Source organism: Oncorhynchus tshawytscha, linkage group LG15 (assembly GCF_018296145.1).
Source record: "Oncorhynchus tshawytscha isolate Ot180627B linkage group LG15, Otsh_v2.0, whole genome shotgun sequence".
Taxonomy (NCBI): domain Eukaryota; kingdom Metazoa; phylum Chordata; class Actinopteri; order Salmoniformes; family Salmonidae; genus Oncorhynchus; species Oncorhynchus tshawytscha.
This window is the reverse complement of record NC_056443.1, coordinates 20,926,623-20,952,297: the sequence shown is the minus strand read 5'-3', so window position 1 is coordinate 20,952,297 and position 25,675 is coordinate 20,926,623. Positions and strand designations below refer to the sequence as shown.

At 45.1% G+C, this 25,675-nt stretch overlaps 1 protein-coding gene across 3 annotated transcripts in view; it reads right to left on the bottom strand.

The window, feature by feature from the left end:
* Positions 1-25,675, bottom strand: part of dock11 (dedicator of cytokinesis 11) — a 115,377-nt gene that overhangs the window by 62,714 nt on the left and 26,988 nt on the right. For 2 of the 3 annotated variants that reach the window (XM_042298286.1, XM_042298284.1), the window contains exons 9-32: positions 23,687-23,766; positions 21,893-21,976; positions 21,257-21,397; positions 20,123-20,371; positions 16,933-17,055; positions 16,452-16,534; positions 16,134-16,256; positions 15,636-15,712; positions 15,312-15,496; positions 14,337-14,402; positions 12,377-12,469; positions 11,450-11,573; positions 11,229-11,350; positions 10,960-11,043; positions 10,776-10,865; positions 10,557-10,678; positions 10,243-10,312; positions 9,872-9,997; positions 8,902-8,973; positions 8,023-8,169; positions 7,455-7,538; positions 7,053-7,164; positions 6,232-6,270; positions 1,359-1,540 (exon numbers count right to left, since the gene is read on the bottom strand). In XM_042298286.1, the coding sequence (XP_042154220.1) occupies positions 1,359-1,540; positions 6,232-6,270; positions 7,053-7,164; positions 7,455-7,538; positions 8,023-8,169; positions 8,902-8,973; positions 9,872-9,997; positions 10,243-10,312; positions 10,557-10,678; positions 10,776-10,865; positions 10,960-11,043; positions 11,229-11,350; positions 11,450-11,573; positions 12,377-12,469; positions 14,337-14,402; positions 15,312-15,496; positions 15,636-15,712; positions 16,134-16,256; positions 16,452-16,534; positions 16,933-17,055; positions 20,123-20,371; positions 21,257-21,397; positions 21,893-21,976; positions 23,687-23,766 (2,678 nt within the window). The remainder of the gene's footprint in view (positions 1-1,358; positions 1,541-6,231; positions 6,271-7,052; positions 7,165-7,454; positions 7,539-8,022; positions 8,170-8,901; positions 8,974-9,871; positions 9,998-10,242; positions 10,313-10,556; positions 10,679-10,775; positions 10,866-10,959; positions 11,044-11,228; positions 11,351-11,449; positions 11,574-12,376; positions 12,470-14,336; positions 14,403-15,311; positions 15,497-15,635; positions 15,713-16,133; positions 16,257-16,451; positions 16,535-16,932; positions 17,056-20,122; positions 20,372-21,256; positions 21,398-21,892; positions 21,977-23,686; positions 23,767-25,675) is intronic. The other variant, XM_042298285.1, reaches the window with a different exon arrangement.

The window sequence follows — 25,675 nt, the reverse complement described above, 5'->3', positions numbered from 1 at the left end:
CTGTATCATTAGAGAGGGGCTATTCGAAAGCTGGGCTTTCTATCAACACAATGCTCCGCTGCCAGCGACTATTTGGATCTAGTGTGGATTTGCATAACCGATTTCTTCTTATCTTGGGTCTGTGGAAACAGTGAACACTCCTTACTCTAGTTAACTAGTCTAGTTATTCATTTACTAGCCTCTATTTTCCCAAACAGCAACAGCGACTCGGACTGTGTCCCCCGCTGCTCTATGAACACGGTTCATTTCCTTTTATAAAACCTATATTAAAACGTACAGATGTAATATCTTAATTTGATCACCCGGTTGCAGGAGAACTTTGCTGCAATTCAGGAAATGTTTCACTTGTTGTGTATTTGAGGATTACAAAGGCTTCTGAATTTTTTCCATCTCTCCCCCCTCACCTTTCTGCTTTACTATTAAATATCCCTTTAGAAACAGCCTATAGCCTTTCATTGTGTTACAGGGTGAAATTTCTTTACCGATAATGAGCTCTCTCTCGCTCTGTCACTCACTCTGTCACTCACGACTGTTGCTCTCACCTTGTACTGGTGTAGCAGTCTGACTGTCTCCCCCCTCCTCACGTCCCCCCTCCTCAGTCTGTCTGTCTTCCCATTCTCAAGTTGTACTGGTGCAGCAGCCTGTCTCCCTCTCCTCACCTTGTACTGGTGTAGCAGTCTGTCTCTCTCCCCCTCCTCACCTTGTACTGGTGTAGCAGTCTGACTGTCTCCCCCTCGTCATGTTGTACTGGTGTAGCAGTCTGTCTGTCTCCCCCTCCTCACGTTGTACTGGTGTAGCAGTCTGACTGTCTCCCCCTCCTCACCTTGTACTGGTGTAGCAGTCTGACTGTCTCCCCCTCCTCACCTTGTACTGGTGTAGTAGTCTGACTGTCTCCCCCCTCCTCACATTGTACTGGTGTAGCAGTCTGTCTGTCTCCCCCTCCTCACCTTGTACCGGTGTAGCAGTCTGACTGTCTCCCTCCTCCTCACATTGTACTGGTGTAGCAGTCTGTCTGTCTCCCCCTCCTCACCTTGTACCGGTGTAGCAGTCTGACTGTCTCGCCCCTCCTCACGTTGTACTGGTATAGCAGTCTGTCTTTCTCTCCTCCTCATATTGTATTGGTGTAGTGGTCTGACTGTCTCCCCCCTCCTCACCTTGTACTGGTGTAGTGGTCTGTCTGTCTCTCCTCCTCATATTGTATTGGTGTAGTGGTCTGACTGTCTCTCCTCCTCATATTCTATTGGTGTAGTGGTCTGACTGTCTCTCCTCCTCATATTCTATTGGTGTAGTGGTCTGACTGTCTCTCCTCCTCATATTCTATTGGTGTAGTGGCCTGTCTGTACCCTCCTCCTCCTCACCTTGTACTGGGTGTAACGGTCGTCCATGGCGTGTTTGATGAGCAGGTTCTTCAGGACGGCCACGGCCAGCTGTCTGACCTCTGGTGACCCCTGCAGGGCCTCGGCCACCTCCCTCAGCAGCAGACCAACCAGGAAGTGGTTCTTACAGTAATCCTCCGTCAGCGCAGACTCCAGGCTCTGATCTGGGGTCATAGGTCAACATGGTTAGGTCATGCCCTAAATCACACCCTACCCTATTCCCTGGCCAAAAGCAGTGCACTACATAGGGAACACATACGGGTACTAGCAGCAGGTGCAGACTACCGTGCTGTAATATAAAGGGGTGCATCTTTGACTTCAATCTGACTGGTAGCATTCAAGTGACATGGTAGATATTCTGTTGTTTCACTCATGGAACGATGTGTCTGACAAATTCCAGGGAGGAATGTGACAACATCACATGTTGAACACACTGACTCAGCAACCTTTTTCTCCAATGCAAAACACCACCACCTCCAATGAGGGAAATGAGAGAAACACCACCACCTCCAATGAGGGAAATGAGAGAAACACCACCACCTCCAATGAGGGAAATGAGAGAAACACCACCACCTCCAATGAGGGAAATGAGAGAAACACCACCACCTCCAATGAGGGAAATGAGAGAAACACCACCACCTCCAATGAGGGAAATGAGAGAAACACCACCACCTCCAATGAGGGAAATGAGAGAAACACCACCACCTCCAATGAGGGAAATGAGAGAAACACCACCACCTCCAATGAGGGAAATGAGAGAAACACCACCACCTCCAATGAGGGAAATGAGAGAAACACCACCACCTCCAATGAGGGAAATGAGAGAAACACCACCACCTCCAATGAGGGAAATGAGAGAAACACCACCACCTCCAATGAGGGAAATGAGAGAAACACCACCACCTCCAATGAGGGAAATGAGAGAAACACCACCACCTCCAATGAGCGAAATGAGAGAAACACTACCACTTCTAATGAGGGAAATCGGACAAACACCACCAGCTCTAATGAGGGAAATGAGGGAAACACCACCACCTCTAATGAGGGAAATGAGGGAAACACCACCACCTCTAATGAGGGAAATGAGAGAAACACTACCACCTCTAATGAGGGAAATCAGACAAACACCACCACCTCTAATTGGGGAAATGAGAGAAACACCACCACCTCTAATGAGGGAAATGAGAGAAACACCACCACCTCTAATGAGGGAAATGAGAGAAACACCACCACCTCTAATGAGGGAAATGAGAGAAACACCACCATCTCTAATGAGGGAAATGAGAGAAACACCACCACCTCTAATGAGGGAAATGAGAGAAACACCACCATCTCTAATGAGGGAAATCAGAGAAAAACCTGTGAGAGCATGAACCCCAAAGAAATAAATCACGAGGCAGAACAGCTTCAAAGCATTTTGGCATAGATTCTACAATTGCCTGGAACTCTATTGGAGGGACGCGACACCATTCTTCCATGAAAAATTCCATAATTTGGTGCTTTGTTGATGGTGTTGGAAAACGCTGTCTCAGGCGCAGCTCCAGAATCTCCCATAAGTGTTCAATTGGGTTGAGATCTGGTGACTGAGACGGCCATGGCAATTGGTGCACATCGTTTTCATACCCATCAAACCATTTAGTGACCACTCGTGCCCTGTGGAGAGGGGCATTGTCATCCTATGGGGGCATAGCTATGGTAGCCAAAATAATGGCCTGCCTAGCATTTTTATACATGGCCCTGAGCATGATGGGATGTTAATTGCTTGATAAACTCAGGAACCACACCTGTGTGGAAGCCACACCTGGTTTCAATATACTTTGTATCCCTCATTTACTCAAGTGTTTCCATTATTTTGGTAGTTACCTGTGTATATCAAATGTAAAAATGTATATAACATGTTTAGAGATGTAGGCTTTATGTGTAGGTTTAGGCCAAAGACATCTCTCCACTACAGTAAAATATAGGATGAGTGTTATTGATTAAATATTGTGTGTTTAAGAAATTTGTTGAAATAATCCCACACAGGTTGTTTTCTGATTTCCCCTCAGTTTCTCTCTGAACTGTTAATGGTGATTTACAAGAGTCAGATAGGACAAACAAGACTAGAGATTTGGAATGATAGACAGAGAGAGACAGAGAGAGAGAGCGAGAGAGAGAGCGAGAGAGAGAGAGGGCAGAGAGAGAAGGCATAGAGAGAAGTGAAGGCAGAGAGAGAGAGAGAGAGGGGAGAAGGCAGAGAAAGAAGGCAGAGAGAGAGAAAGAAGAGCGAGAGAGAGAGTGAGAGAGAGAGAGAGAGAGAGACAGGAAAAGGCAGAGAGAAGTGAAGGCAGAAAGAGAGAAGTGAAGTCAGAGAGAGAGAAGGTAGAGAGAGAGAGAAGTGAAAGCAGAGAGAGTGAGAGAAAGAAAGAGAGAGAGAAATAAAGAGAGAGAGAAGTGAAAGCAGAGAGAGTGAGAGAAAGAAAGAGAGAGAGAAATAAAGAGAGAGAGAAGGCAGAGAGAGAAGGCATAGAGAGAAGTGAAGGCAGAGAGAGAGGGGAGAAGGCAGAGAAAGAAGGCAGAGAGAGAGAAAGAAGAGCGAGAGAGAGAGAGAGAGAGAGAGAGAGGAAAAGGCAGAGAGAAGTGAAGGCAGAAAGAGAGAAGTGAAGTCAGAGAGAGAGAAGGTAGAGAGAGAGAGAAGTGAAAGCAGAGAGAGTGAGAGAAAGAAAGAGAGAGAAATAAAGAGAGAGAGAAGGCAGAGAGAGAAGGCATAGAGAGAAGTGAAGGCAGAGAGAGAGGGGAGAAGGCAGAGAGAGAGAAAGAAGAGAGAGAGAGAGAGAGACAGAGAGAGAGAGACAGAGAGGGCAGAGAGAGAAGGCATAGAGAGAAGTGAAGGCAGAGAGAGAGAGAGAGAGGGGAGAAGGCAGAGAAAGAAGGCAGAGAGAGAGAAAGAAGAGCGAGAGAGAGAGAGGAAAAGGCAGAGAGAAGTGAAGGCAGAAAGAGAGAAGTCAGAGAGAGAGAGAGAGAGAGAGAGAGAGAGGTAGAGAGAGAAGTGAAAGCAGAGAGAGTGAGAGAAAGAAAGAGAGAGAAATAAAGAGAGAGAGAAGGCAGAGAGAGAAGGCATAGAGAGAAGTGAAGGCAGAGAGAGTGAGAGAAAGAAAGAGAGAGAAATAAAGAGAGGGAGAAGGCAGAGAGAGAAGGCATAGAGAGAAGTGAAGGCAGAGAGAGAGGGGAGAAGGCAGAGAGAGAGAAAGAAGAGAGAGAGAGACAGAGAGAGAGAGACAGAGAGGGCAGAGAGAGAAGGCATAGAGAGAAGTGAAGGCAGAGAGAGAGAGAGAGAGAGAGAGGGGGAGAAGGCAGAGAAAGAAGGCAGAGAGAGAGAAAGAAGAGCGAGAGAGAGAGAGAGAGAGAGAGAGAGAGAGCGGAAAAGGCAGAGAGAAGTAAAGGCAGAAAGAGAGAAGTCAGAGAGAGAGAAGGTAGAGAGAGAGAGAAGTGAAAGCAGAGAGAGTGAGAGAAAGAAAGAGAGAGAAATAAAGAGAGAGAGAAGGCAGAGAGAGAAGGCATAGAGAGAAGTGAAGGCAGAGAGAGAGAGAGGGGAGAAGGCAGAGAGAGAAGGCAGAGAGAGAGAAAGAGAGAGAGAGAGGAAAAGGCAGAGAGAGAAGTGAAGGCAGAAAGAGAGAAAGCGAGAGAGGAGGAAAAGGTAGAGAGAGAGAAGTGAAGGCAGAGAGAGAGTGAGAGAAAGAAAGAGAGAGAGAGAAGGCAGAGAGAGAGAAGTGAAGGCTGAGAGAGAGTGAGAGAGAGAGAGAGAGGAAAAGGCAGAGAGAAGTGAAGGCAGAAAGAGAGAAAGAGAGAGAAAGAGAGAGAGGAGGAGAGGAAAAGGCAGAGAGAGAAGGCAGAGAGAGAGAAAGAAGAGAGAGAGAGAGAGGAAAAGGCAGAGAGAGAAGTGAAGGCAGAAAGAGAGAAAGAAAGAGAGAGAGAGAGGAGGAAAAGGCAGGGAGAGAACTGAAGGCAGAGAGAGAGTGAGAGAAAGAAAGAGAGAGAGAGAAGGCAGAGAGAGAGAAGTGAAGGCTGAGAGAGTGAGAGAGGAGGAAAAGGCAGAGAGAGAGAAGTGAAGGCAGAGAGAGAGAGAGAAAAGAAAGAGGCAGAGAGAGAGGCAGAGAGAGAGAAGTGAAGGCTGAGAGAGAGAGAGAGAGAGAGAGAGAGAGAGAGAGAGAGAGAGAGAGAGAGAGAGAGAGAGAGAAAAAGGCAGAGAGAAGTGAAGGCAGAAAGAGAGAAAGAGAGAGAAAGAGAGAGAGAGGAGGAGAGGAAAAAGGCAGAGAGAGAGAAGTAAAGGCAGAGAGAGAGTGAGAGAAAGAAAGAGAGCGAAGGCAGAGAGAGAGAAGTGAAGGCTGAGAGAGAGAGAGTGAGAGAGGGAGAAGGCAGAGAGAAGTGAAAAAGTGAGAGAGAGAGAAAGAATGAGAGAGAGAAGGCAGAGAGAGAGAAGTGAAGGCTGAGAGAGAGAGGGAGAGAGAGAGAGAGAAGGCAGAGAGAAGTGAAGAAGTGAGAGAGAGAGAAAGAATGCAGTAGTCACACAGGCAGAGACAGCATGAAAGACTCTCCCCTCGTCTTTCAGGTCTGAAATCATCAATCAAAACATTCAAGAGAAGAAAATTCATTTGATTTCCACGATCCAAGCCAGCAAGAAGTGTGACAAACTCCAGGCCACTACAAAGCACTGGCCAAAGCAGGTGGTATGGAGGATGTTAGCAATCATGAAGAGTGAATTCATGAGAATCCTGGATAGACGGGGCTAGCAGAAATGGGTTGGTTAGTGGCGTGCGGTGTCAGTTGGCGTTCAAACTGCAAACGTGTCGGTTGATGTTGTGAAGGCATCACCTACCTACTGCGCCAAAAATCTCCGTCGCGTACGAAATAAAATCTAACGACCACAAGCAAAACAAAACAAAAGGGAGGAGAAAAATTAGGAAATTAAATGAACATACCATGCATTAGTTTTATCAGAACACACTATGGCTGTGGTGGGGTGAAAAACATTCATAGAATTCCTGTTACAACCCTCCTTTTGCTGGACTCCACATGTTCTGCTCTGTAATAGACTTTTGTGTGAACTGGTGAGTGGGCCAAACCACTGAGGCAGATTAGTGTGGGGGGGGTTGTGGTTTGTAGGTGAGGGTGATGTAACAGATCATAGGAGCACAGCTTTGGTCTTCATAATATATACTGGTTTTTGCAATTCAGTTACAATAATTGATACATTAAAAGGGAAATTTCACCACTTTTCAAACTCAAACTCGTACCGGTACGCCCTGTATATATAACCATGCTATTGTTATTTTACTGCTGCTCTTTAATTATTTGTTACTTTTATTTCTTACTTATCCATTTTTTTTTTTTTACTTAACAGGTGTTTCTCTTAAAACAGCATTGTTGGTTAAGGGCTTGTAGGTAAGTATTTCACTGTAAGGTCAATACCTGTTGTATTCGGCGTGTGTGACAAATAACACTTCATTTGATATTGAGGATGAATATCAGGTTGAAAAGTGGTGAAATGTCCCTTTAGGTCACCAGGACAAAGGAAAACCAGCAGCAGTGCAGAACAGGAAGGCCTAATTTCCCAGGAGTACGTGTGTGGCGGTGGCAGGGAGCAAATGCAGGTAGGGAGATGACAGGACAGAGGCGCATGGCGAGAGAGCAGCCTACCCTGAACTCTCTGGAGCTTGGTACGTCCAAAAGCCATGGGCAGGTTAAGCGGGATGTAGTGCTCGTGGTTACACACCGTCATGAGGAAGTCAAACTTCATCTCGGTCAAGACCTGTCGGTCAACAAACAACTCCAGTATTACAAAACAAGATCAAACAAACAAGATGTTCTTTTTTCCATCCTAAAAATAAAAAAAGATTAGAGGATTTCCATCAACATTTCCATAAAATGTTGTGTTGATTTGAATCAGTTAGTCAAATGCGCTGAAGCATAAATATGACTACCAGTGCCACACACAACACATGTACTGTCAATAGAGGCCTGTGTTGTTATTCCACTGTTGCATTAGGAATACATAATCAGACATGGTAGAGAAGAGGGGTTGTTGCTATTGTCCAGTACCTTGGGGTCTTTAAGGGTGAAGCCACACATGTAGTCGTTGACCAAACTGAAGCCAAAGCCTCTGTTCATGAAGGTGAGACAGCGCTGTGGAAGGGGACCACAGATTAGGAGGAGGACTAACCAAGACCAGGACTAACCAACTAAGCACACCAAGACCATCTTTCATATACAGTGCTTGACTTGCAGTGCACAGAGTTCACCACACCTCACCGCTGCTATCGGAAGGGAGTTTGGTGTTCGACCTGGACCTACAATATCAAACCACAGCAGGCTGCTGAGGGGAGGACGGCTCATAATAACGGCTGGAACGGAGCCAACAAAATGGCATCCAACACATGGAAACCATGTGTTCGATGTATTTGACACCATTCCACTGACTCCGCTCCAGCCATCACCACGAGCTCATCCTCTCCCAATTAAGGTGCCACCAACCTCCTGTGATCAACAGTAAATTCCTTCTTTTTTTTCTTTCTTCTTCCCGAGCAGCGATAATGTATTTGGTATTATTTCTGTCCTGTGTGGTTCAGGTAATGTACGGGGGGGGGCCTGTAGTGTATGGGGGCCTGACCTTGATGAAGCCAGCCAGGCTGAGGTTGACACAGCGGGCCTCCTCGGGAATCTCAACATGGCGGATGGTGATGTGAGGCATGATGGACAGTAGCAGGGACTGTAGGGCCTGGTGGAAACTGTCTGGAAACCTCTGGGCACGGGGCATCTGGGAAAACATATTCAGTTCAATGAGACCAGAGTAAACGACATACATATATATATATATATATATATATATATATATACACATATCCATCTCATATTACCTAATAGGAAGTGTGTGCTTCTACTCATTGAGAAACAGGTTGCTTTCCCAATAGAGGGCTGGCGAAGAGGTTCAACTCTCTGAAATGTGCACAGCTTGTAACATCCTCAACTTTGCCAGAGGACGTTCTAGCAATTGTAACATTACTGTGCTCTATTTGAGCAACCTTAGTTTATCTTCGAGGTGCTGCAGGAGAGGCCATGGTCTGGATGTTACTGGGACTGTTTAGAAACTGTTGGCAAGACAAGAGTATGACTAGGAGCATCCCCATCACCAACTCAACTAAAAGTTCAAAACTTTCCGTAAAAAATAAAAAGGAGAACAGAAATACTTGTGTGGAAGTGGAGGCTGGAGGGTTATTTCTGGGAACGTGTAAGTGTGGTGTGTGGCGCACAAGAGACACAAGCATGTCGAATGAGGAAGACTGCGTTGCCACAGTGATGAAAGAGAGACTGAACTTAAACGCCCTGGCACTCGATAGAGAAACATTTGCATGTACAAGACAGAGAACTCTCGAATCTTCCTAACCACACCTGAGGGAGTGCCAGTGATAGCTGGTGTGTGCCTGCGTGTACACCGTACTTCATGTGGAACACAAGATAAACCCTTCATCAGAATAGAACATTTGCCAACCTTGATCCTGTTGCCCTCCTGCAGGTACTGGGCCATGGACTTTGCCATGGTCTCGAAGAAGAACCAGGAATACTAGAAAAGAGGATGAGAGACAGAAGACGTTGGAACTACCCCTCAATTGTGAAGCACTTAGATTGCGTCCCAATTCGACCACCATGTTCCCTATATAGTGCAGAGCCCTGGTCAAAACAAGTGCACTATAAATGGAACGCGGAGCCATTTGGGACGGACCCTTACTAAGAGAGATCACATCAACAGTCTGACGAAAGTCAAAACACCACTGGGCTCTGTAATATGGATTTAGTGTCCAATAATCCTGGGTATAATGATAATAGATAGAAAACTGCAATTGAAAAGGTCTGTGAAAACATTCTTAGTGGTGGTGACATAATAATGTTGGGAATTCTCTTTCAAAGAACAAGTGGCTGGTGCCACCTGCTGGTCAGTATGGGAATCGCAATTTTCTGATTGAGCATGCACGCTGGCTGGCTCGCACACACGCACATGCACACATGTTTTACTATCCTTATGAGGAAGTAACATTTATTTTCATTAAAAATCCTATTTGTCCAAACCCCTAACCTTAATTCTAAACCTAACCTTAGCTACTAACCCTAACTCCTAAGCTTATTATAGCCGTTGTCCTTATGGGGACCTGGGAAATGTCCCCACAACAGAGAATTTTGGGGGATTTCCAAGTACCCACGCACACCCAGAAACACACACAAACAAACACACACACAAACACAGAGACACATACACACATATGTTTTACTATCCTTATAGGGAACTAAAGTTTATTTCCATTCAAAATCCTATTTTCCTTAACCCCTAACCTTAATCCTAAACCTAACCCTAATTGTAATCCTAACCCTTAAGCTTATAATAACCGTTGTCCTTTTGGGGACCTGGGAAATGTCCCCACGACGGAGAATTTAGGGGGGATTTCCGGTAACACACACACACACACCTTGAGTAGCTTATTGCTGGTGTTGAAGTCCGCTGTCTGTTTGAGGATGGCTGTGACGGCGGTGGCCAGTACCTCATGAGTGGTCCCAGAGTTCCCAGACACTGGGCTGTTGTTCACAAACACGTACTTGGGACACAACACAAAGACAGCCGTTAATACACAACCTTTACATGATCACTTTTCATGGTCTGAAAAATGGATCCAAGCTCAACATTAACCCCAAAAAAGAAACGCATTAACTTTGGAGTTACTTTCAACTGAAAATGCATCACCCATCTTCATAATCATAGCTAAGGCAAGGACCAGGCCTTGTGATCCTAGGCTTGATTCTGGTCACTAGTGACTGTCGTGTGTGATGCCTGGCGTTATACCTTGAGAAAAGAGCGCAGATAGTTTTCCAGTCCCTCCTCGTGGCACCGGGAAACGATGTGTATAATCACACTGAAGGAATAGAACATTATCATTATCATTGCAAATAATCATTTGTTCTTAACTGGCTTAGTTAAATAAAGGTGAAATAAAAAAATACAATTATGATAATTATGTAGCGCAGCAAATATCCATTGAATTAACGTTTCCCCAAAAAAGCAGTTGTAACTCACTTTCACAAACCATGACTACGTCTATGTCACTATGTCATGGGGTCAGGCCACGATGACCTCACAGGGTCAGAGTTCAGACTCACCGGGTGGAGTTGACAGCGATTTCGGTGGCCTCTTTGGTTGCTGTGTTGAGGACCTCAAACAGCTGCATCAGCACAGTGGGGAGGAACTTAATGATGACCTTAGTCTCCATGGCATGCAGGCACTGAGGGAGGGAGGGGGAGGGAGGGGGGAGAAATAGTCAGAGAGACAGCAATACAACACGACGGTATAAAACACTCCACAGCAGGCGTCTCTCTCACCTTCAGATACTTGATGAGTTCTGCTGGGTTGCCCTCTGAGGAGGACCTCATCAGCTGGCAGTGCTGGAAGAACTTGTGGAGGTGCAGATCCTACACAGGGAAACACAGGACACAGCTGTCTGATGGCGTGTTTGTCACAACAGCTTGGCCAAGTTGTTTCAATGTCGGCAGGTGGAAGACATACCTGGGGGTATATTGTTGATGCTACATTGGTCTTCGCTTTGAACAGTGGCTTGTTGTTTTCTACCCATTTTATATCGGGTGCTGACTGTAAGGGTGACAACACACGAATACAACAATGTGATTGTAGTCTGCTTTTTTCCCCACTAACACAATAACTCTTTCGCCAAATGTTTTAAATCAGTGTCATCGATAGTCATTTGTCACTAGAATACAAGCAGGGGATAGCTCTTCCTTGACCCCAGGTGTTCTCCAGTGAACAGAGGGTTGTACCTTCTTGGCGTCCTGGGTCTTGTCATAGAGGTATCCTGGGGGCAGGGTGGCAGACACAGGCAGCTGTAACTCTATGGACTGCATCCTGCCGTCCTGCAACAGGGGGGCCCAGGAGTAGCCCACTGTCACAGAGGGAGGGATGAACAGGTAAGGTAATGGAGGAAGACACACGCACGCACGCGCACAAACACACACACACACACCCTGCTCCTAAGTCTTACCTAGGGACTCCACTCCCTCTCTCTTCTTGGTGCTGGTCTTGGTACTGATCTCACAGCTGATGTGGTAGAAGGTAAAGAGGATGTGGTGTTTCTCATGGACATGGACCGGCAGCTCAATCTTTACCTGCACAGATCGATACACAATCAACATGGACGTTAGTGTTTTCAAATTCTCATCTCACTTGACCCAAGATTTTAAACTAAGAAGTCCTTCTGGAACTGCTATTAGAAATACCCCAGAATGAGTCACAAACCTATCATTCTAGATACAACGGTACCTATTTCTCACTTTCAGAAATAGTACGACAAAGGCAAAGCAAAACGATTCCTATCTTTATCACTAGGGGGCAGCAAGAGTGAGTAGTGGAATGTTCAGCCTGCCTGCACGTGTGCTCTGTGTCAGAGGAAATGACACACGGTGAGCCTAGCCAATAACATTTGCTTCTTTCATCAAACTAATTCCCACCTGGGGTCTAGTATGACTTGGTTATGTGTCACAATGAATAGTGTGGTCCTTTCCCTTAAAATCTTGTTTGAAACAGGGCTGATAAAGTAACTCATTACCAAAGCAGCAGTCCAGAGAGATCAGAACAGTGAAGGGGTCTTGGATGGTGTGTGTGTGGGGTTCTAAACCTTATGCCATAGACCAGATGGCCCCCGTCCCAGTCAACGTCTCTGTGTCTGTGACAGTGTCCTGACCTCACCCCTCTCTCTCTCTCTCCCTCCCTCTGGTGGGTATCAGACCAGCCCAGTGTGAGCCAGTCCAGAGCCCCTGCTCTGGGCTAGATTATAGGATTAACGGAGCCCTAATGACTGGACTTTGGCCACTGAGGACCTCAACAGTAACAGTAACAATTGCACGGAGTAATTGATGTGGCATAGCAAATCAGGGAAAAGGCCGGTTTATTACGCAAATTGTTCTCTGACCTCGTTGTAAAACTCAGGGCTCTGGTTGTGGTGGAGGACGGCCGCACAGGCACTGGTGGTGAAGAGTGTCTCTCCTGGCTTTCCGTAGATACACTGAAACACACACATAAACATTATTATTAACCTCCCACTCATCTGCTGATGTTGCATGGGCATGTCAGTGAGTAAGAAGACAGCAATCTGTGAGCAATGTGAAATAATTAGACAGAAATGCTGTTAAAGAACTGTACAATCACGCCTCAAATACTTGCAACACAAGCAAACCACGGCTACGAACAACGGGGAAAACGAGCTTGTTCACCAGTGTAAGTTAGTTGGAGGTGAGAATGTAGTAGGTGAGAGTTTAAACAGAATTAAACTAAGTGGAGTGGAGACCCCAGGAGAGGGAAGGAGGAGGGGGCCGGCTGAGCTGCCCAAGCCCAGGCGTGTGATGTGGCCCTGACCTAGATAGATCCTCTGACCCTGGGCTGGACGGGAAGGCCTTTTGTGGGGTAAGGTACTGAGGGTAAAACTCAATGCTAGTCCAGGCAGAGGTCTAGATAATTGATCCTGACAGGGCGGACACAGTGAGGAGGAGGAAAAGGGGAGGGGGGTCATTTAGTGCAGTAATTACAATGTTGATTCCTTGGGTCATTTTCTAATTGACCAAAGTATGAGAGTGTGAAGGAAGCCCTTAGAAAGGGACAGAGCTCAAATGAGCAGCTTAGTCTGAAGGGGAATGTTTGATCATTCCTAATTATCAGTACTGTCTCAAAAGGAAACTGAGAGGACATGCCGAGTGGTGGAGGTCCTTAGAAAGGACCGAGTGAGCAGAGCTCAAATGACCAGCCCGGCCTAAGCGATAGTTGGCCTCTTTCCAGAGGAGAATATGCTGTTTCAGATCATGTGATTACGGGTTGTGTACCAGCATGGAAAAAGCAGTGCCTTCAGAACCCTGTTCCCGCGGCGACAACATGCTGAAGTGTGGTCTGATGATTACATAGTGAGCGTGTAGGCCCGGTCCCTGGCTAGAAGGGCCGACTGGAATCTTCAGTCTTTTCTGCAGAATCTGTTCCTACATGTTAAGCATAGAAGTCCATGGAGCAAAACTACAGTGCAACACACAATGAGGCAGACGCTCACTATTGTCGGACCAGAATGAATGAGCCTTTGGGCTTCAGTGTGTTCATCCTTGATGTAGTCGTTTTTGAATGCACTACATGTCATGTTGTCTCCACCTGAAGCGGTTTCTTTTGTGTTTTTAATGATCAAATAAATATCGTAATGAATTCATACAGCTCCAGCGACCTACAGCACAGTGTGACATGGGCTATCGCTCCTACTAGAGCCGGTGTCAAGTCCAGGAACTGTGCTAGTTGGTTTCCGCTGTGTGCTAAATGGAGAGGTGTGCTGTGACGTTGGCCCGACCCTGCTGTTTGTAAACACTTTATTATGCCCGAGAAAAGACTTTGTTCCTAGCCAGACTGTGTGATAAATCATCTCTCTCACTGGTTCTGTGGAAGCCTGTTTGAGTGCAGTGAACAGTGAGGGATTCTGTCTGGTGGGAAAAACTTTTCCATGGTCGTCGAATGGAGGTTCCCACCCACAAATATTCGACGTGTGCGGATGTTCCTCAACGAGAGAGAGAGAGAGAGAGAAGAGAGAGAGAGAGAGAGAAGAAGAGAGAGAGAGAGAAGGGGAAAAAGAGAGAATGAGGAAGAAAGAGAGCATGAGAGAGAGAGGGAAAAAGAGAGAAAGAGCACGAGATTAAGCAAATGAAAGAGAAAGAAGGAGAGAGAGAAAGAAGGAGAGAGAGCTCTCAATATCTCCCCTTGCCAGATGTAATAACTGGCTAAGCTTCTGTAAGAGGCCTTTTCTCTCCTCCGCGACGCCACTGTAGTTTAACTTGAACTTTGTCAACTCCTGGGGATCCCAGTCATTTTCAGTAGATCAGACGTTACAGTACCATCCAAACGCTCACCTTTAGAGGGGCCGCGCCTTCTTCGTCAGAGTCTCTGAACTGTACACACACCGCTACGTTTCTTGCCTGGAAGGATAAAAGACACTTCAGCCAATACAATAACTCAACCCAGGAAGGACGACAGTCGGTGAGTGACAATGTGAGCTGTGAACTCAATGACCCACTGAACTCAATGTGTACTGAACAAAAATATAAACGCAACATGCAACAATTTCAACAGTTTTATTGAGTTACAGTTCATATAAGGAAATCAGTCAATTGAAATAAATAAATTAGGCCCTGATCTACTGATTTCACATGACTGGGCAGGGGTGCAGCCATGGGTGGGCCTGGGAGGCCAATCAGAAAGATTTTTTTCCACACAAAAGGGCTTTATTACAGACAGAAATACTCCTCAGTTTCATCAGCTGTCCGGGTGGCTGGTCTCAGACAACCCCGCAGGTGAAGAAGCTGGATGTGGAGTTCCTGGGATGGCGTGGCTACACGTGGTCTGTGGTTGTGAGTCCGGTTGGACATACTGCCAAATTCTTTAAAATGACGTTGGAGGCGGCTTATGGTAGAGAAATTAACATAAAATTCTCTGGCAAAAGCTCTGGTCAGCATGCCAATTACACACTCCCGCAAAACTTGAGACATCTGTGGCATTGTTTTGTGTGACAAAACTGCACATTTTAGAGTGGCCTTTGATTGTCCCCAGCACAAGGTGCACCTGTGTAATTATCATGCTGTTTAATTGGCTTCTTGATATGCCACACCTGTCAGGTGGAATGGATTATCTTGGCAAAGGATAAATGCTCACTAACAGGGACGTAAACACACTTGCGCACAACGTTTGAGAGATATTCCGTTTTTTTTTGTGTACGGAACATTTCTGGGGCCTTCAAATCAGCTCGTGAAACATGGGACCAACCCTTTACATGTTGCGGTGTTGTTGTTATTTGCACACACACACACACACACACACCTCCCTCCCACCTTTGCGAAGGTCTTCTGGTTGTCGTATTTCAGCTGCAGGGGATAGATATACAGGTGGTTCTTGTAGACAGTGAAGGGGTAGTTGTACTTGGCCTCCTCAGGGAGAAACTCCTCCATCTCCACTGAGACCCTCTCACACTTCTCCTCAAAGGGCTTGACTGGGATGTACGACGAGGTCACCGTGTCTGAGGGAGAACAGTGGAGGACGTCAGTGGCACTGTCAACCAATGAAATGGGTTATATGGCACGATTGGCAGTCAACCGTTCAATATTATTCAGTCAAATGTAAACAGCGGACTAGAGAAAATAGGGGAAACTACCCACTTGAGAAGTCCGGAGGCACACACTCGATGGTGACATTCAGTTGTCCAGGGATAGTCTGCAGCTTGCTCTTCTCTGGCCTGTAGGGGTGAAAGTGTATGAAACAGTCATAACACTATAAGTATGTACACCTGCAGTGCCAACAGACACTAGGATACTGACTAACATGTTCGTAGTACAACTAGCACACCAAACCACCTATACTGTACACTCTTAGAAAAATGGGTTCCAAAGGGGTTCTCCGGCTGTCCCCATAGGAGAACCCTTTTTGACTACAGGTCGACACACACACACATACACACACTTCTGGGTTTCATGTAGAAACCTCTGAAGAAAAGATTCTATGTGGAACCCAAATGGGTTCTACCTGCAACCAAAACAGGTTTTTCAAAAGGTTCTCCAATATGGGGACAGCTGAATAACCCTTTAAGGTTCTAGATAGCACTTTTTTTCCCTAAGAGTGTACAGTCACAACCATCACATGTCTTACTGATGACTCACTTCCTGATATCAGCCAGCATCTTGATGAGGTCATCGGTGGAGATCTTGCTGCTGTCCTGGCGATAGAGAGGAGAGAACTTCCCATCCATGTCCAGACTGCCCTGGGCATCTTTAAACACTTGCCTGGGACAACAGAGACAGGATCATGTTCATGTGTAAGGAGGATGTACATAGTAAAACGCAGGTGAATATTCAAATGAAGACACCTGAGGTCGCAAATAAATCATCACCGCATGGCCTGAGGCCCAGTAAACATTATTTCCCAAATAGTCAGTTTTCACAGTTTTCCATCTGATGTGTATGAGAGCTGTGTCTTACTTGGCAGCCCAGGCGAAGGGCATCCTGTACTGGCCCAGGCGCTGACACGTCTGCTTGGCAGCCTTCAGCACCTTCTGGGCTGTCTGGAGGGGAACACACACATGCAGAATGAGACTGATGTGACCGTAACAGGTTAATGAAAAGGTAATAACGTGATTTATAACAGCGGCACAGCTACTCAAACAATCATGATGGAAAGAAGACCTAAATAGGTAAACACATGGGAGGCAATTCAGTTTAAAATAAGTTAAAACAAGACACTTTAACATGACATAATACACACAACCCAGGCAGATGCTCTACTAAAACTTTTAAACAGTGGTTTTGGTGGGTTATGCATGTCCTGTGTCTGACATATGGTCTATTAATAGCAATAGAAGTAACTACGGTGAGAGAGAGAACAGTGGTGGTAGAAGACCTTGTTGATGTCTGAAGGTACACACACACACACAAACACGCACACGCGCACAAGCACACACACCTTGTTGATGTCTGAAGTCTTGATGTAGGGCTCAGCACAGTGTGTAATGCCGTTCTGTAGGACCTTCTCCACTCTGGCCACCAGGAAAATATCAGCATGGGGGTTGGTCACCGAGAAGATACCCTGGAGGAGAGATGAGGAAGAGAGGAAAGGTGGAGTAGAAGAAAAAATGGAGGGATGAAGAAAAAAGGTGGAGAAGACTGATGAAGGAAACATGACTATTTGAGACTGCTAGGCCAAACGACTACTGCTCTTAAATTATTTGTTACTCTTATTTTTTATGCATCTATTTTTTTACTTAACACTTTTTTTCCTTAAAATTTCAGATGATTTTTCGGTTTGAAACTGCCATTAGGACTACAGTAGCTCCTAGTCATTGTATGAAGGAGAGTTTATCAACGGTCTCCTGGACAGGGCCTGCAGCTGGGAAGTGGTTGGCTGTCTGTTAGTGGCTGAAGTTATACAGGAAACCCAAACAGAGCTGGAACTATTTTTGGGTCAGTGAGATGAAGCCAACCGTGGCTCTCATACAGAGCGTCACACACATGTACGTGCATGCACGCACGCACACACACACACACACACGCACGCAAAAACATGTTCTTCCTGGGAGTGGCAGAAAAGTAAGAGTGGAGTTCGTGACACATTAGTAGACATTTGGAACACATTTGGAACACATCAGCTTGACATAATCCGGACGACAAATCGCATTATGTTGCTCTCAAAGGGGTCTAGCTAAAGATTCTGCTACCAGAAACAGATTTACATGGGAGATACTCATGTAAATCACAACATAAAGCTGGCACTGAGTGAGATGGAGGGGAGCCTGCTAGCGCCGGTGAGACACACCCTGACTTCCGTTGTGCAGTAGAAAGATGAGGACAGGCTGTCCTTGGACTACACCCAAACAGCACCTCAATTACACTGTGATCTGCTGGTGTCCAAGTCTATAATCAGACAATAATCATAGAGGAAGGCCATTATTTATTTCTCTGTGCCCTGGTGGACATTGCTAGGTTCACACACGGCAAGAGCCTACTTAAAAAAAAGAAAAAAAACTTTATTTAACTAGGCAAGTCAGTTAAGGACAAATTCTTATTTACAATGACGGCCTACCAGGGAACAGTGGGTTAACTGCTTTGTTCAGGGGCAGAACGACAGATTTTTACCATGTCAGCTCAGGGATTCGATCCAGCAACCTTTCGGTTACTGGCCAACGCTCTAACTCGGCTACCTGCCACCCCAAATCAAGTTCTGTTTTGTGTGTCAACGAGAGTGAGAATGACCAATGTCGAGTGATTCTATTCTGTTTGATACTCTCCGTTTCCACTCTGTTCTTCATTCTGTTTCTGGGTCCAGATATTTTATTACACAGACATTTCCATTCCACCTCACAGGACTTTCTGCTTCCAGAGAGAGGCAGCGTTCCGTCATGTTTCCATGTTGTCTGGGGATGGGAGGCGCAGCACGGTAGGCAGTGGGGAATGGCGCTGTCGACAGCTGAACATTTTAAAAACCTTCCTCTTGTCCACAGAGAAGACATTTCCCTGTTTTAAAGTTTTGCCGTTGGGCAGCGAGAAAATGTTAACAGTTTTAAAGCTAGTTTCCTGCAATTCTACACATTTTGCAACGGGGCCGAGAGAAAATGTGCAGTTTTAAAGCTAATCATACACATCTCTCCATGGCGTTTGCCGTGTTCTTATGCTATCTGAGTGACTCAAGCATTATAACAACATCAACGCGGGCCTCATGTCATGACATTTTTTAGAATTTTAGATTCTCTTCTCTCTCTTTTATTTTGGGGTGATTGTTAGTTCTCAAAGATGATCTTGTTCAAAAAAATATATTTCTCCATTCTCGTTTTCTACATACTTTATGTCTGGTTTTAGTCGTTTAAGTTCACACTGACCGGGCCATACGTCTAATGAAGTTGGCTACACTTCCAGGATTACAAGCTAGCTGGCTAACTACCTTAGAAGTTTCTCCGGGACGATCTGATGTTGTATCGCCTCACTTTGATCTTAAAAGTGCGTCACGGTGCACCACTGCTAAATAAATATAGGGGAAACACACGTACTGTCATTTACTGCTGGGTACCACCGCTACTGAGGCTGGGTCATCCTGTAACTGTAAATGGGACCAGCAGCAGTTTGTGTGTGCGTGCGCGGGTGTGTTGGGGCATCACACCGGCTGCAGGAGTTAACACTGCACGCTACAGCTAGCACCCAAGAGAAACACTCACCATCATGCTGAAACTGGACTGTTCTTTTCAAGTCGACTGGCTTCAAACTTTAGCAAAACAGTGAGAGTCGGGCAACTTTGATATTGCAGTTAGCCTTTGAAATAGCAATGCTAGCTGTATACAATACATATAGATTAAAGTGAACATATCTCATAGCTGCTGTTCTCGTTTACCCAATTACTGTATAATGAGGAGTTAAGGTTAAGGAGATACACTTTGAAGCTTTGAGATATTCAACAGATTATTAACACGAAAATCCTCTGGTCAAAATCCTACCGCGTTGCATGGCAGTACTAGCTGTAGCACTGGATGGTGGAGTTATGTCGTGTGTGTTACGACCACGCGGACAACAGGCACAGTAAACAGTGTAGCATCAGCCTGAATCTCAACCAGCTTTGAATAAAGAGGGAAAATCAACTATCATTCGGACTATGTCCTGGTCCATAGTAGCGCCAGCAGAGTCCCCCAGACACCAGAGGTAGTCCATTGAAATCAGGAGTATCAGTCAAGTGCTCTCTCACACACACACGCTGCATTGTGGGTAAATGCATGGATGTGCAGTATTGTGACACCGCATCGACTAGGGTGTAAGACGAGAGGACAGCCACGGCTGCGCAGCACCGCTGACGGCAACGCCTTGCGATCCCCAACGGGAGTGGGTCATCTCTGGGTGTCCAATGCCTGCTGACCGGTTCGTGGGGGTCATCAGAAACAAACAACGCATTTACAAACAAAACTCAAGCCATCTTCACATCCCTGTTCTAACCAACTGATCATCTTAAGTAATCATGTCAAATAAGGGAGAGACTTAGTTTGTAATCTTAGGATTCTGTGATGCCACCATCATTTCTACAGATACACAAGCACGATTTAGTCTGCGTGTGTGTGTAAACAAACACAACACACAGAATATATTATATATGTCAGTTAAGGTCACTATGGTCCAACCTGAGTGGGGTATTGCAGCAGAGACTCAGACACCCTTTGTAGAACGGGAAGACCATTCCCTTTCCCTGCATCTCCGTTCACTCCTCCATTCACCCCTCCTCCTCCTCCCTCTGATGTAGGGGAGAGTGGAGAGGTGTCAGTCAGCATCTCTCGTACACAGGGAGGATTGAGGTCCACGTGGAAGTCCGAAGAGATCTTACAGCTCTTAGACACGTCAAACAGGGCCAAGCTGATGAAGAACGGCTCCACCTGGATAACAGAGAGAAGAGAGAGCGTGCGTATGTGGGTGTTTACGAGGTACGAACAAAAGAGAGAGTGTGTGTGTGTGTGTGTATACGAGTGTGTGTGTGTGTATACGAGTGTATTTCCACTGTAGACATAAGCATATTAGCTTGAATGATGGCAACCCCACTCCTTCCAGGAACCATAACGCCTATGTGAGTTTGAGTGCAACGACGTCCCTCCATATAAATCTCGGGCCAACCTCCCTTATTCCCCTCCCCAGACCCTATAAATGCTCTAGTGGGAATGTAGTTATTTATCACAGTGTTTTATGTCTACTATAATCCACTCTGAAGGAGGGAGAGAGGGAGGACTCAGTAGTGTGCTCTATACTGCTGGCTCATGCCAAAGAGGCTCTGCATTCGTCTCACACTCCAATCAGGAAGCTAACTTCCTTCATCAGGGAATCTGGATAATGATTTAGGTCTCTATACAGCAATTTAGGCATCTATCTTGAGGTATTTCAAACGTGCAATATAAACACAATGAAAGATATTTTTAATCATGTTTGACCAATTTTTCCATTTCTATTGAACAATTTGTTCAGATGGTTCTAATCGTTGTTTCTTTAGCCATTGATAACTAGAAAGGATAAATGGTTTTGTAATTTGTTGTTGTTGTTGAAATACAAGTTAAGCTGCTATTGTCCAATATTTTAGGAAAAAACATAACTCCCGGAATTTCTAACCATAATTCTTTATACTTAAAAGATCAAAAAGTGATCTGAAAATAAGTTGAATATACAACTTAAACACGAATTCTGATGTCGTTTTTGGATCTGTTGTGCCCTATTGTACGCTACTCCTATAGGACCTACGTTGGAGCAGGAGGATAGGGTGTGTGTGAGCTTACGTTGGTGAGGACCCCGTCCCCCCTCTCGTTGGCACAGCCCTGCAGGCTGAAGGTGAGGTCATGGCAGCTGACGGCGATGCGCCGGCCAAAACGCTCCTCAAACGGCTTCACATCAGGCTCTATACCCGAGAAGTCCAACCTCTGGAGAGAGGAGGGGTGAGAGGAGACGTGGGGGAGGGAGGAGGAGAGGAGGATGGGAAAGAGGTGGGAGGAGAGGAGGTGGGAGGGATGGGTGAGGAGGGAGGGAAAAAGATGGAGAGAGGGGAAGGAGGGAGAGGGGGAAAGGAAAGTGGAGGAGAGAGGTGGGAGAGGAAGAAGGGGAGGAAGGAGGAGGAGGAAGTAAGGAGGGAGGAGAGGGAGGTCAGGAAGAAAGATGAAGGAGAGAGGAGGGAACAGTGGTTAGCTTCTGGCATCCATCCCCATGGAAACATACAATATGCAAACACAGACATTCTCTAACTGAGAGGTTCACTCGATGCCAGTTGAGCCAGCAGGCCCTGGGACTGCCCAGACAGACAGGGTATATTATGCATCGATACACCTATACACTGCATACTACAAGCCTGATCTAATAGACTTAAACAACATTAACAAACATATTGGGGATGAATAGAGTAAAACACAGACGGTTCTAACCTGTGTTTCAGGGTCCAGGGAGAAAAGCTTTTGTCTCCCCTCGTTCCTGTTCATTTTATTGAGCTGGTCTGTTTCCCTGGCATACTGCAGAGAGAATGGAGAAAAACAGACAAAGAACAGCCTCAGGTCACAGTGAGACCTCCATCCTCCCTCTCTCCTCTCACACCATCCAATCCAATCCATCCATCCATCTCCAGAGAGAGACAGAAGAGTTAACCAGGAAGAGGAGTGCTGGGACATCTCAGAGCAGACAGCTCTCTTTGTTTTCCTTGTGCTGTTCTGGGTTTATAGGCACATTCAAGCAGTTGAGGTGGTCTCTATGGGATAAGCATCATCTTCACTCCAAATGGCAACCTGTCCCCTCTAACGTGCACTACTTTTGCCATGGGCCCATAGGGCTCTGGGCAAAAGTAGTGCATAATATAGGGAATAGGGTGCCAATAGGGCCGCAGCCATTTTGTTTCTCTAACTGACTAGAAACACATTGCTTATCAATAATCTATCTGCTAGAACCTAAAAAGAGTTCTTCAGCTGTCGTCCATAGGAGAACCCTCCTACATGGAACCCAACATGGTTATACCTGGAACCAAAAAGGGTTCTACTTGGAACCCAAAAGGGTTCTCTTATGGTGACACCCGAAGAACCCTTTTTTGAATAAAACTTTCCTTTCTCTCCGATCGAAACAGGATATGCTCTGTCTGAATGACCCTATTAAAACCTCTCCACCATGTGGCTAGGATCACTACCATGTGTGTGTGAGGAATATCCACTCTGCTAGAATAAAGCACGGCTGCTAATGAGGCCAGAGGTGAAGAGAGCAAGTCAGACTAAAACGTACTGCCAACATCCACCAGGCTGAATCAATCAGCAACGGGGTATACACACTACGCCTAAGAGTGGACCACACAGACGGCTACATTATGTATCAGATGCTTAGTAAAACATTTAAAAAATGAACAGTAGGCCTATTTTATGGGATTCCTCTGCAGTGTGTGATTGATGTTGATAATCAAATCAAAATCAAATCAAATTTATTTGTCACATACACATGGTTAGCAGATGTTAATGCGAGTGTAGCGAAATGCTTGTGCTTCTAGTTCCGACAATGCAGTAATAACCAACGAGTAATCTAACTAACAATTCCAAAACTACTATCTTATACACACAAGTGTAAAGGGATAAAGTTGTTTGTTGATAAATTCCCATCAATTCCCATTATTAAAGTGGCTGGAGTTGAGTGACACCACGCCCAAACCGCGTGTGCCATCGTGGGCAAATTGATTTTGTCCCCCCACACCAAACATGATCACGACACGCAGGTTGAAATATCAAAACAAACTCTGAACCAATTCTATTAATTTGGGGACAGGTCGAAAAGCATTAAACATTTATGGCAATTTAGCTAGCTAGCTTGCTGTTGTTAGCTAATTTGTACTGGGATGGGATATAAATATTGAGTTGTTATTTTACCTGAAATGCACAAGGTCCTCTACTCCGACAATTAATCCACACATAAAACAGTCAACCGAATCGTTTCTAGTCATCTCTCCTGCTTCCATGCTTCTTTTTCTTCTTTGAACTTTATATGGCGATTGGCAACTAACTTTCATAATAAGGTGCATTACCACAACTGACCTCAGTTCATTTTTCAATCACCCACGTGGGCACATGTTCCTAAAAACCAATGAGAAGATAGCACGTGGGTATATGCTTCTAAAAACCAATGAGGAGATGGGAGAGGAAGGACTTGCAGTGCATTCTGCATGTGGTGTGGTCAGCATGTAACAGCATTACCTTGTTGAGTTCAGGGTGAAGGCTCCTCCCCAGACTCTCCAATAGGCTCTCTCCTTTCCCCTGGCTGCTGCTGTCCTCATCTGATTGGACGAGAGAGGAGTCAGTCAAAAAGAGTACTGACCATAGAGCCTCATGTATGATTGGGATGAGTATAACGACATCTGATATTAGAGCACCTTTTCCTTGATATCTGATCCTCCTAGACTTGTGTACTTGGATGTTGACCTGCACAAAGCTACTGGATGATTCTACTCAGTGGTGGAAAAAAGTTCCCCAATTTTCATACTTGAGTAAAAGTAAAGATACATTGAAAGAAAACGACTCAAGTAAAAGTAAAAGTCACCCAGTAAAATACTACTTGAGTAAAAGTCCAAAAGTATTTGGTTTTAAATGTACTTAAGTATCAAAAGTAAAAGTATAAATCATTTGTTATTTAAATTTAGGGATAGCCAGGGTCACAGTTCAACACTCAGACATAATTTACATACAAAGCATTTGTGTTTAGTGAGTCTGCCAGATCAGAGGCAGTAAGGATGACCAGGGATATTATTTTGATAAGTGCTTGAATTAGACAATTCTCCTGTCCTGCTAAGCATTCAAAATGTAAGGAGTACATTTGGGTGTCAGGGAAAATGTAAGGAGTAAAATGTACATTATTTTCTTTAGGGATGTAGTGGAGTAAAAGTAAAAGTTGTCAAAAAATATAAATAGTAAAGGACAGATACCCCCCAAAAACTACTTAAGTAGTACTTAAAAGTATTTTTACACCACTGATTCTACTTCATTTTACACTCTTCACCTTTCATGTTGAGTGATGTCCCAATGAGCTTTTCCTACTAACTCTGCTGCGTGTCTGACTCCATTCAGTGTGCTGCAGGGGGAACTGGCGACCAGCCAGGCTAACTGACTCCCACAGCTTTCTGCTATATTAGCCAAATATCTCAGAATCTCAGAGGCATATGAGAACTTACTGTACTTGTTTTTAGAGGGACATTTGAGTAGAGAGGGTCTGCCCTTATGAGAAAATGAATGTCCCCAACTGTCAATTGCTCGGAGGCTGTACACACAGGCAAACATGCAGACACACACACGTATGTGCGCAAAAACGCATAGACAGACACGTATGCATGCAAAGACACTCGCGACCGATTCCAGTGAAGTTTGAAATGGGAACTAAATTCTAGAGGCAGATAAAATGACCGGTGAAAACTAGCAATACAATGCTGCCTTGCTGACCAACTGTTGTGTATCATCCTGTAATTGATAATTTAGTCTTTTCAGTGTGCGTTTACAGGTTACGGGAAGGTAATTGAACCCCCTAGAGGAGAAGACTGTGTTGAAAGACAGGTGCAACTTTTCTTTGGAAAAAATGGCAGGAATGGATTAGCTAAATACAGTTTTTTACAATCACTTTGGCACTAATTTCAGAACCTTCATGTCACTTTTCAAAACTCTATAGACATAATACGCACAACCGATGATCAAAATGCAAATTTTTCAAAACTCTAACACTTCTTCCAATTGCTTGGATACAATACATATAAAGCTAAAATCACCTGTTCAAAATGACACAACTTAACCTCAAAGTACTACCATTTCAAAATTCAATTCACACATTACATCTGAGATGACTGTCTATTCATTTCATTACAATGATCTAACTATCAATTGATACAACTGCTCAAAATGATAAGTAACTGTTTTCGTTTTATGGCAACTGATGAACAATATTCCATGTTTAGATCATGAAAGTTTCAGGATAACGAGATCCATTGACACCAATTACCGTGGAACATGAACCAATTGGACTACATTATCTATGGATGTAATATTTCATCCTCATTCTTTATCAGACACTGTTTCTATGGTCCCACGTACCACTTTTCCAGACCATGTTTTCAGGTTTGACATTACTGTACACTCACCGGCCACTTTATTAGGTACACCTATCTAGTACCGGGTAGGACTCCCATTTGCCTACACAACAGC